Source organism: Panthera pardus, unplaced genomic scaffold (genome assembly GCF_024362965.1).
Source record: "Panthera pardus isolate Hobbes unplaced genomic scaffold, ASM2436296v1 HiC_scaffold_12, whole genome shotgun sequence".
Taxonomy (NCBI): domain Eukaryota; kingdom Metazoa; phylum Chordata; class Mammalia; order Carnivora; family Felidae; genus Panthera; species Panthera pardus.
In genome coordinates this window covers 30,220,953-30,233,613 of record NW_026526677.1, presented here as the reverse complement: position 1 = coordinate 30,233,613, position 12,661 = coordinate 30,220,953, and the positions used below count along the sequence as shown (strand labels likewise).

Sequence of the window (12,661 nt, the reverse complement as noted above, 5' to 3'; positions counted from 1 at the left end):
GAGTCTCTGATCCCATGTACAACTCTTCACAGCAGGATTATTTGTAATCGCCCAAATCTGCCCAAAGTACAAACACAATGTCCTATAATCGGCAAATGGTTAAGCAAACTGTGACACCATTGACAAATACTCCGTGATAAAAAGGCAAAACTATCGATAAACCTAACGACTTTGAAAGATCTCAAGGGTTTTATACTAAGGAAAAAAAAAGTACTTCTCCATACTATCTTTGCAACTTCCTGTAACTCTGTAATTTTTCAAAATAAAGTTATATAAATAATTTGTTAAAGGAAGGAAGGAAAGAAGAAAGAAAGGAAAGGAGGGACACAGGGAGGGAGGGAGGGATCAGGGGTTTGTAAACTAGGGCTGAAGCCCAAATCTGGCCTGCTGCCTGTTTTTGTAAATAGAGTTTTATTAGAACACAGTTAGGCCCATTCATGTACATGCTGTGACTGCTTTTGTGCATACAGTGGCAAGGGGTGATGTTTCGATAGAGACCATATGGTCTATAAATATTTATAAACTAACCTTTTACAGAAAAAGTTTGACAATGACTGACTGGTATGGATGAACCTGTCATATGTTAATGTGGTTATTTCTAGATGCTCAGATTACAGATCATACCTGTTCTTCATGTTGCTTCTATGTCTGTCTTAAATGAATTCATATTTCTTTGAAGTAAGAAAAAACAGGGTGATATATGCAGAACATTCAGTTAAGAAGAAAAATGACACTCAGTGCTGCCACTTCCATGGTCCCACACTGGTGATTATACACATTCTCTGCATGACGACCCAGGGACAACTTTCTCGAAGACTTCTTTTTGAACAACAGCCTTCCTTTTCTCCTCTGTACACACTTGATCAGGTAACTGTTGACGTTTCCATCTCTATGTTGGCTGCTCAGTGACAGGTTTGTTTCTAGCAAATATACAGGATCTTATAACAGTCACTCCCAACTTCATCCTACCTCCCTTCACCTCAGTGGCCTCAGAGACTTTTCCTTCCCTTCCCTTTATCTTTTTGTATCATATGGTCTAATGCAATTCACCTAATTCTTTCTGCAATAACACAATGAATAAACACAGCAGCAAAGGAGAGGAAAACCAACAAACTAAAACCTTGGAAGTGAGAGAAGTGGAATTCAAAAGAGATCTATCTACCAGACTCCAAGGACACGGACTTTCCCCTCTGTCATGCTGCTTCTGATATTGGTCACTGGTACTTCAGTTTAAGACTCCCTCAAGGGGTGGCGGAGGGGAAGGGGGTGACACCTGGGTGGCTCAGTCGGTTAAGTGGCTCAAGTCATGATCTCTAGTTTCATTTCGTGAGTTCGAGCCTGGCATTGGACTTCCTGCTGTCAGTGCAGAGCCTGCTTTGGATCCTCTGTCCCCAACTCTCTCTGCCCCTCCCCTCCCCCCACTCTGTCTCTCTCAAAAATAAATAAACATTAAAAAAAAAAAGATTCTCTCAAGAGGTCTTTGCATTCAGAGCCTGAGTTAACTTCTGATAATACGGTGTGAGCTTGGTTCTCTGCTCAAAGAATTTCAGGCATCAGTCAGGCAGGTTTTCTTTTCGAACTGATACCCCAACTTCCATCCCATAACAGTGGGCTGCTAAAGTCCTTCTTCTTAGCCTTCTCCAGCCACCCAAATAGGGCATGTGAAACACTAGATACAATTTTTTTTTTCTGAAAAAGTGAAATTATCACTTAGTAAGAAATCACTAAACAACTACATTTGGAAGGTCTCAAAAAGAGGAGAGGATCTCCTTCAGAGTAGAAGACAGAAATTACAAGTGGTTAATAATCTGGTCTTCTCCCCGCCTCCACCTTCATTTATAAAATGGGTGGTGAGGGCATCCACCTCACAGGGCTGTGATGGGCATTAAATGAGCTCATTTTCAGAAAGCCCTGAGGATAATGCCTAATGGTAAGCTCTCAACAGCTAGTGATCAGTGTTACTTTGTGAGGGTTGCTGGGTGAGGACAATTCTGAGAGAAAATAAGGGGGGAAGTGGTACATGTCTGAAGTCTTACATTTTGAAACATTTGTCTTTTAGTTGTATGGGTAGAGTAACATTTCCAGTTTCACATTCATGTCCTTACCAATTCGTCCCTTCGGAGGTCTTTTAGGGCAAAGATTTCCTTTCCCTTTTCATTGAACAATCTCCGAGCTGCAGAGGGTAAATTTAAAATTTCAGTGCACCTGTAGTAAGAGACACAAAAAATCATCTTGTATACAGAAGGCTTCCAGCAAAGAAGAGAGAAAATATGAGAAATCAAGTCTTTAACAACTACTCGTGCTGCAGACCTGTGAGACAGTCAAGAGGTAGGCCCTGCAGCCCATCAGGCTCTTGGAGTCTCATTCTCCTTATACAAGCTGGGGGACTTAGGCAAGTTATTTAACCTCTCTAAGCCTACATTTCTTATCTTCCAGGGTTTTAGTGAAGATTAAGGGTTGATTTTGAGAAGTGCTTAGCACACTGCTGGGCACGATCAACAAATAAGCAGGCATATTATTCCTGATTCTCCATTCTTCAATATGCCCCATACTTTCTATCTGTGTCTTTGTTTTTCTCATGCTCTTCCTTCTACCTAAAACACTTTCCTTGCTTTCTCTACTGAAGTTATATTCTTTCCCCAGAGTCATATCCATCACCAAGCAGTTCCTCATCTCCCTCCATTAGAAGTGATCTCTATAGCCCTTTAACGCCCTTTCAAAGAGGGACTTTTAGCCTGGTTAAACATTAAAACAGTGATTTCTACCTCCTAGGCCCCAAACAAGCATTTGACCTGCCCTATGACTGTCAAAATGAATGCATGTTTTCCCATTTCCTGAGGAGCTCCCTATCTAGTCAGGGGAGAGACAGGTCAGCAACTGAAGTATAATACAAAGGGCTGGGTGCTGTCACAGGCACCTGGCCAGGGTGCTGTGAGAACCCAGGAAAAACAACACAATGAATTCCTCCAGGGAACCTGTATCTAAGGAAGTGACCTTTGGGTTGGTCTTTGACAGGTGAATAGGAGTTTGTCAAGAAGGGTTAGGACTTTGAGAAGTTTCGTATGACTGGACTTGAGTATATAGACAGGAGCAGGAGCCAGATGAAGCTGGAAAAGAAGACAGGAACACACAGAAAGCACTTAAGATACCAGACTAATTAATTTGTACTCTATCCCATGAACAGCAGGAAGTCATTCAGATAGGAGAAAAGAAATGTGGTGTTATCAGATCTGCTCTTTGGAAAGTTAACTGTCAGAAAGGTGGAAGATGGACTGAAGGCACGAGAGGCTGGAAATTACCCAGCCAGTTCAGAATAGCTGTAAGGAGGCGGAATTGTGGGAAGAGGAGGGAGAGTTTAAGGAATATGATGGGGCTATTGAGAAAACTGTTGAGGTGATCCTGCCTTTGCAACAATTAAGTATAAAAGATTCTTGCTACATATATTTTATATTAGAATGCACTATCTATAGTAAGTGAATTAGAAGTGACTTTGTGCTCATCAGGAAGGCTGAGCTGTATGAAGAATATTTCTCAATTTTATATCCTCAGATGGGATAAAGCAATTGAGCAGATAATTAGGCACTCCATTTCTCTGAGAGGTCTTGGAAGGAAATACACCTCGTGTCACAGCTCCGGAAGCTGATGGACTGGCTTGGCCACATTTCTCATCCACAGGAGTTGCTGGGGAGGGAGTGGGAGAGGACTGTAGGAAGATTGAGCCCCCAGCCACAAGATGTGTCTGATTCTTTCTTTGCTGCCCAAAGACTCGACCCGATTTCTTTTACTTTCCCTAAATGGATATCTTTGTGGGTCCAGGCAGTTATAGCATAACCTAAGAAGAGTTACCATTATCGTATCTGATCCCACTCACATTTTCCTGGAGAACATTTGGACTATGGTAATATCCTGTTTTAGGACAATGAGTGGGAGAATAGAAGGGATGGGTGGTTGGTAAATCTCCCTTCCTTTTTTGAAACCCTGGTTTTAATAGTGCTGAATTTAATTGGCCCATGTAGGTGGGTTAGAGAGGACTGGGATAAGCTGTTTCCTCTGTATTTAATTCCTCTAAGTCACATGCCAGCCTACATAAATGGAGAGAGAAGAAAAGAATTGGCTGTTAAGTGCCTAATAAGGAGTGTGGACTCTGGAGTCACATCGCCTGGGTTCAAATCCCAGCCCTCCTATAGTGGCTATGTTAACTTCAAAGAAGTCACTTAATTTCTCTGAGCCTCATTTGCCCCATCAGTAAAAGACAGATATGGCAGTACTCATCTCACAGTGATGTTTTACAGATTAAATGTGTGGATATCGGTAAAGCACTTGGCACATAAAATGTCAGCAACACATTATTCAAATGGATCAAGGACTGCAAGCATTTCATGTCTACTCTCACCTAATTCTTACACCATTTCTGAGAGGCCCATTTCACTGATGAGGAAACTGAGCCTGAAGGTGAACTGCCTTGCCCAAGGTTGCATAGCTAGCAAGGAGGAGAGCTGAAATTCCGACCTACATCTGAGTCGTTCACAACATTGTACGGCCTCCTGAGAGGCCATCATCATAGAATAATGCCACACTAGATCTAAAGAATGGGGAGACTGAGGCTGGATGCTCGCAAGTGGCCCAGGGTTTCTCTGTCATGTGGAGGCAAAGGTCCTAGAACCGAGGTCCTCTGACTTACACACCAGGAGTTAGGACTGGCAACCACATGGCCTATTCAGATTTACAGGGAGTCCAGAAAAGCAGAGTCTTATCTCTGTGCTTTCTCAGGACTGAGTCGAGAGAGGAGCAGTAAGTGGAGCTGGCTCCATGAGGGCTGTATTTCACTACAACACAGGATGCCCTGGGAGAGGAGGGCAGGGGTGGGAGGGAGCAACTGTGTCTCCAGGGTCTGCAGATGGCTACAGATCTGCAATAGTGGAGACTTCCTCCAATAGCTCGCCTGGACGCCCATCCCAGGAGCCCCACCACACCCTTCCGGTTATTTCAAAACAGTAACAAAACCCACAGAAGCTATGGATACATGCTTTCTTCTTTTCTTTATCTTCTTGCTTCTTATCTCCATATTTTTGTATCTTTCTCTTTTTCTCTCCTCTCCATGTGGCCTTCCACCGAAGAGCTGCCCCTCCCAGGTTCTTTCCCCTTCCTGGTCATGTATAAAATGATCCCTTGATCATTTCCACTTCTGCACAATTAAATGCTGCCCCGTGTGGGTTTTTTTGACTGTTTCACTAAGCAAACTGTCTTCCCAACAAGTTAGGAGTTTTCTGAGAGCAAGGAATGTCTTTCCCTTCCCTTTTTTTAATTTCCACCAGAATATCTAATGGCGGTTGATGTACATGACATGAACATAACAGATACTGAAAAGAATCAAATTCTTTAATGCTTTCCTTTTAGCTCTTCAATCAATCCTGTTTAACAAGGAGGAAAATGGGACTCCGAGAAGGGGAGTGCTTTGCTGAAGTTTTCCAGTTAGTTACTGGCAAACCTGGGGTTAAAATCAATCCCCTTGACTCTCAACCCAGTAGTCTTTTCAGTACTCCATGTTACCTGCAACTTTAAGTATCAACAAAAACAATCTATGTTAGTAGATTTAGTAGATTGTCATACTACCAGATCTGCCTTTGAGATGGAAGAACTTAGAGATGGAAGAACTACCACCAACAAGAAGTGATCATCAAAACTATCTGTAGTGAATTATTAAAGAAAAAAACAGCATAATCTTCCTTGCATTCTGTAAGACCTCCCCCTCATATTCAACAAGACATATTTTGGGGGCGCCTGGTGGCTCAGTCAGTTAAGCGTCCAACTCTTGATTTTGGCTCAGGTTGTGATCTCACAGTTCATGAGTTTAGCCCCACACTCGGCACTGTCAGTGCAGAACCTGCTTGGGATTCTCGATTCTCTCTCTCCCTCTCTCTCTGCCTATCCCCGGTGCACACGTGTGCTCTCTCTCTCAAAATAAATAGATAAATAAACTAAAAAAAAAAAAAGACATATTTTTAAAAATGTTTATACCTGGTGTTCTGCCTTTAAACAGTTATCGAATTCTATGGAGTAACTCTTGTTTTGGTAGGAAAGTATTCATCAAAAGAAAAGTTACAATGCATTTCACAAATACGATATGGATTGATGACAATTAAAAGCTGTTTTAAAGTAGATAATGACTAACCTCAATTCAAACAAATAGAAACCAAACAAAAGTGCTGTACAACTGTGATTTTTTTTTTAAGTGGGACTAATCTATATTTACAGAATTGGTAGTTGAGAAGCTAGGGAAGGAAATTGCCAGACCTTGAAATTTGGAGCAAAAATTTATTAACTAACACTAGTATCATAAACTCACATAGTTTATATATCTCACAGATTAAAAACTCCAGAATCATTATGTTAACAAGAGCTTTCTTATACAGATAACATATGTATTTTGTGTTATGTGTTTTACGTAACTATTCAGGCATTGGAATGGAAAATACCTTTGCATTTAGGATAGTAAGTATTTACCTCTCCAAAAGTTGGTGAAATTCAGTCTGGATTGTTTCTGTTACAGGATATTTAGTATTGTAGTTTTTCACATTCTTTTTCCTTTCAGTGTCAACATTTCTGAAACAAATGATCCAAGATTTGACTGATATGTCAGTATACATTGTCAATTACATTTCATCTTTAAATATGTGAAAACATCATTAGGTTTTAATTTATCATAATTCGTCCTAAAATCATATGCCTTCTTAAAAAATGGGATTTCAAAAACTATTGCAAGTAAAGGGCCACCTGGGTGGCTCAGTCAGTAAGCATCCAACTCTTGATCTTGGCTCAGGTCATAATGTCACAGTTGGTGAGATTGAGCCCTGCATCAAGCTAGGCACTGTCAGTGAGGAGCTTGCTTGGGATTCTCTCTCTCCCTCTCTCTCTCTCTGTCCCTCCCCCACCTCACACTTGCTCTTTCTCTCTCTCAGAATTAATAAACTTAAAAAAATCTATTGCAATTAAGGATTAAGCTTCATAAAAATTTATACTATGAGCAATTTATGTAAGAAAATGAATTTTCAGTATTTTAATCCTCTTCTAATAATGCTGAACATTCTGAGATGTGAATTTATCAATTTTAAATAAAATGTACAGAGCATATTCATTTGACTATGATGTTTTATTTCTATATTGTTCATACTCATATATTTATTCATATATTATTTATGTTATCAATCCAAACCTAAAAATTTTTAAACTGGAAAGCGAATAATAATGATCATAGAAAAAAAATGCTTAATTGTTAATATATAACTATTCAAATTTTTTTTTTTTAATTTTTTTTTTCAACGTTTATTTATTTATTTTTGGGACAGAGAGAGACAGAGCATGAACGGGGGAGGGGCAGAGAGAGAGGGAGACACAGAATCGGAAACAGGCTCCAGGCTCCGAGCCATCAGCCCAGAGCCTGACGCGGGGCTCGAACTCACGGACCGCGAGATCGTGACCTGGCTGAAGTCAGACGCCCAACCGACTGCGCCACCCAGGCGCCCCAACTATTCAAATTTTTAAGTTAGAAAACTATCTGGTATAGTTTTAGAATCTCTATATAATATTAAATGAAAGAAATATGGTCAAATATAGTTATTCATTCATTCACAAAAAAATGGTAATCAAATATAATTAATAATAAATAAAAAGATAGATGACTGAATGAATAAATGAATGAATTCAATAAGCACTAATTTAGGGCCTATTGTGGGCCTTGTATCATGTGGTGAATAAAATGGCTTAATATTTGATTGACAAGAACATGCTGTCCCATGACCCGACCATAGCAGAAAGCACATATATGGATGAAGAACACATTGTTCCTGTTCTCTGTCTCATAGGTAGAAACATAAGCAGATAACCACAACACAGAGTGGTAGGAGCTATGTTGGGGAGAAGCCCACGGTGATCAAAGCAATGGAGAATGTAGAGAAACAAGCTACAACTAATTAAGGGGTGGGAAGGGAAGTGTCAAGTTTAGGGTCAACGTCTAGAAATGAAATCCAAACTCATTCCCAGAAGACCTTTATAATTTTAAAGCAGATGGAAGGTGTTAGGGAGTGGCAGGGATTTAAGAGTGGGAATTGGAGAGAGTGTTGATAACAGACAGAGCTAGAAAAATAATACACAGGAACAAATCATAAAGACCCTTAAACACTGTATGAAGGTGCTTGAATGAGTCCAGGGATCATAACTTACTAACAATTTACTCATTAAAATTATCTAAAAATATAAAGTTTATAGGGGTGCCTGGGTGGCTCAGTCGGTTGAGCGACTGACTTTGGCTCAGGTCACGATCTTGCAGTTTGTGAGTTCGAGCCCCACGTCGGGCTCTGTGCTGACAGCTTGGAGCCTGGAGCCTGCTTCCGATTCTGTGTCTCCTTCTCTCTCTGCCCCTCCCCCACTTGTGCTCTGTCTCTCTCTACCAAAAATACATAAAATATAAAAAAAATTAAAAATATAAAGTTTATTACATAGCTTCACATTGAGCCTTTCTTCTTACAATTCCTTAAAAAAACACTATAAAATTTTCCTTGTTTAACTTACTATTCTGAGAGATGAAATTCACCTTGAAATCATAATGGTTTTAATTTATGTGAGTTTGACAGCCACTATTCAAGATGAATTGACAAGATCTTGTTACTCATCAAGAATAATGACGGACTCAGTAATAAACAAATGATATTTGACCTTCCTTTGGCTTTGTAAATGAAGGAACTAGCAACAACAAATTCCTCTCAAAACTGTCTAGAATGATTTATTAAGTAACTAAAGGACAGCACGCTACTAGGATAGGATTTGGTTAAAAGGAATCTGTATTCATCGTGCTAGCTTGATTTTGTGTGTAGACACTAAACAGCCCAACTATCTTTCCTTTCAAGTGAATGCAAGTAATGAACCCCTATAGGTCACTAGCATTTATTTCTTCTGAAGGAAAAAATACTTAGCTTGGATGTATTAAAAGTAGCACAGCAGGACTTCTACTTTGCACAACTCTGGGTTGCCATTTATATAGAATACAATGTGAAAAGCGCCCTCTGGAGCTGGGCAATGCATCTGCCCCTTAAGGTTAGCCCAAACTCTTTCCATTTGAACCTTTTGTTAACCAGTACTTACATACAGCTCTGAGGGCAAACAAGGCTATTGAGGATCCTGTAGAAAACTTTCTGAGTCGACCAAGAAAAATTAATGTGTGTTTAGCAGAGTGTTAGTGTCAAGTGTATGCCAGTGTATTTTAATTATTTGGGAATAATTAATTTATGCAGTGAACAGAGTGAATACTTGATTAATTAGGGCATGCTGTTCCATGAATATAACAGAGGGTTTCATATACTTTCACTGGAATAGCCCACATTAACAAATCTCTCAAATTATGTTTGGATTACCTGATTGAACTACTCATTTTAAAACATTAATGTGAAAAGATAAAATCTGTATATAGTCTTGAGCCACACTGAAGGATATAGTGTAGAAAGATAAATGCAAGAAGGGACAAAAATTATTTGTTAACTTTGGATGTTTAAAAAAAAGTCATATACTACTTTAAGGGCATTACCCTCACATTTTACATCTAGCTGAATGAGCTAATTATGAAGTGTATGCGTCAAAGATTTCAATTTCAGGCTTGACTTTACTTTGAAGATTAATTTTTTACTTTATCATCTTTACAGGCAGTTCAGTGGACAGCCGAACTGAATGTTACTCATTGTTCAGCGGTGTATGAAGTATATTTAATCAATGTGAAGGAAGTAATATTAAATGATTATCAGCAGCCTCAAATATTCTAAACATCTCAAAAGAAAGGTCAAGAGGTAAAATCACTGCTAATAATATGAGAAACAATGTATTTAACTCATTCTTTACATCGCAGCTTTGCACTGGTCTGAGATTTCTTTTGTCATAAAACATAATGAAAATACAGCAGGTGATTTTTCTCCAATGTTGAAGAAATATTGGCTGTATGAGATTTTATTCCAATCTTTTAACATAAGCTAAATTGCAGATCAATGTTTTTCTAGGATGATAAGCTTTTAAAATGGTATTCTAAGGCAGAGATATAAATTATATGAAGCTATATTTTGAGAACTGTATTTGTATGTTAAATATGCCAGAAATCTTAATGTAAATAATAATGTACAATAATTTAAAAAGGAATTACACAATTCTGTTTAAGAAGCCATTTATGAACTCAGTTATTTTGAGATACATTAATAAAACAAAAGTGCTAATTCAAAATGGACATTGATTCTACAACTTTTTTTGATCAGGATTACTCATTTCTGATTCTTTTCTCCTGTGCTTAGCCTAAATCAGTAGGGTTAAATTCCCAACAAATTTTAACTAATTCTTAGTCTCTATTTTCATCTCCAAATATCAACATGAGAACCCTTTTTAAAAATAAACATGGGGCGCCTGTATGGCTCAGTTGGTTGAGCATCTGACTTCAGCTCAAGTCATGATCTCACAGTTCATGAGTTCAAGCCCCTCATGGGCTCTTTGTTGTCCAGGGCAGGGCCAGCCTCAGATCCTCTGTTCCCTTCTCTCTCTGCCCCTCCCCCACTCATTCTCTCTTTCTTTCTCTCTCTCTCACACACAAAAATAAATATTTTTAAAAACTGCTTTAAAAATTAATGTCTGTAAAAGTTAAATCTTTATTTATAAATGTATACGAAATAATAAAAAGATACGACCCAGATTGCTTTTTATAAATAAACAAACAAGCAAACACAGAATTCTCTCAGAAAAGCATACACAATGAAGACAAAAATTTGTAGAAATTAGAAACAAGAAGTATGAATAAGTTGTTCTTACAGAATTTTCCGTCCAGGTGAGACATCTGGACTGGTTAGAACAATGGCTCTGTTTTTATTCTTGTCTCCATTCCGCAAAACTCTCAGCCTCACAGGGACAGGTGGCCCTGGGGTCTTACAGATGGATTTCTTCATGGGAGGACTGTTTGGAATCAGCAATCCTTCTATTGGCCAATCAAACTCCTTCAGAAAAAAATGACAAAGAATGTGATAATAAGAAGAGTCATTTCTAGATATAAAAAAAATTTAAACACACAACTTATACCTTTAATTTTTTTGTTCATTCATCAGAAAATGTATTGGCCACCTAAGATGTTTCAGACAATTCCAAGTGATGTTTTACTTAATTAAAGAGGAAAAAATTTTAAGATGAGCCGTTTAAAAATGTGTGTACAACCTGTGTTGTGTTACAGCATAGAAGACTTAGTTCTTCTCGGAGAAACATCATTCTCAAAAGATAAAACTGAATTAACTGGATGCTTTTTGCTTGTGTGTGAAGTATCTTTAATCGATGTGAAGAATGTGCGAAAAGTGGTTTTACAATAGTCTGAGATAGTATCATCTTAAGCTAGATCTATTTGGCAAAAAGAACATATTTGAGGAGCTCTCCAAAAACCAGAATGAGAGGACAAAAGAACTTGGACAAATTTCAGATGTTTCAGTTGCCAAACTCACTTACTTTGTATCATTCATTCATTTATTTATTAATTCATGCATTTTCTAAATATTGATTGATGGTTTACTATATTCCAGGCACAGTAGTAGGCACTGGAAATAAAACTGCACAAGACAGAATACTCTTCCTCAAGGAATTTCCAGCATGGCCTCAAAAACTTACCTAGAAATAAACTGGCAATTACAATAGTGTGTGTACAACCGCAACAGAGAACTGGGTGTGATGGGACCACACAGGAGGAGAACCTACCTTAAAAATGCAGTGTAGCAGATCTGAAGTTACAGTTGGAGTTAGTGCAGTAAAGGATGGGTAAAAAGGGCATAGTGTAGGTAAGAGACTTAAGGATTAACAGAACATGCTATTTGGGTGGTAAAAAGAGGCAAGGATTGCTCCCAGGTTTGTAGTTTGAGCAACTGGGTGGATGGTATGGCTAGTCACAAAAACAAACTTTTGTGGAAGAAGAGTAAATAGGGGGACAGATGATCAGAGATGATGTTGTTAGGCAAGGTCTAAATTCTTTCGTTTTTTTCCCTATCTGCATAAATAATTGTCCTGGCAGCAATTAATCCCCCATTAATCTGCAATGACCATCCTGTAAAATACCTCAATTCCATTTAAGTGTGCATCTGTTTCTATGTGTTCTATTCTCTTCAATTGTTGATTTCCCTATCCTTATACAGGACTCTACTGCCTTGATTACAACAGCTTTGTATTTGATAAGTTTTGATATTTGACAGGGCAACTACCCTCACCTTGTTATTATTCTTTGGAAACTGGCTTCTGTTGGCCCTTTAATATTTCATATGTATTTATGAACCAGCTTGCTTAGTTTTCTAAAAGTCTGTGTGGGATATTAATGCTCTGCATAACTTCCTATCAGTCCCATTTTGGTAAGATTTTTTTTGTGAATGTCCATTGAGTCATATAAAAATCTTTTTATCTGCATTTGTTGAGATGTGTTTGTATGATTATTTATCCTTTCATCGGCTCTGTGTTAATTACATTAATTAATTTAAAAAATTTTTCTTTAATATTTAATTTTTGAGAGAGAAAGAGAGCATGAGTGGGGGAAGGGAAGAGAGAGACACAGAATCCGAAGCAGGCCCCACGCTCACATGCTGTCAGCACAGAGCCCGACGCAGGGCTTGAACTC

At 38.5% G+C, this 12,661-nt stretch overlaps 1 protein-coding gene across 2 annotated transcripts in view; it reads right to left on the bottom strand.

Annotated features, from left to right (window-relative positions):
• Positions 1-12,661, bottom strand: part of DCDC1 (doublecortin domain containing 1) — a 485,161-nt gene that overhangs the window by 68,425 nt on the left and 404,075 nt on the right. For both annotated transcript variants that reach the window (XM_053899858.1, XM_053899859.1), the window contains 3 exons: positions 10,834-11,015; positions 6,505-6,603; positions 2,106-2,205 (listed from right to left, as the gene is read on the bottom strand). In XM_053899858.1, the coding sequence (XP_053755833.1) occupies positions 2,106-2,205; positions 6,505-6,603; positions 10,834-11,015 (381 nt within the window). The remainder of the gene's footprint in view (positions 1-2,105; positions 2,206-6,504; positions 6,604-10,833; positions 11,016-12,661) is intronic.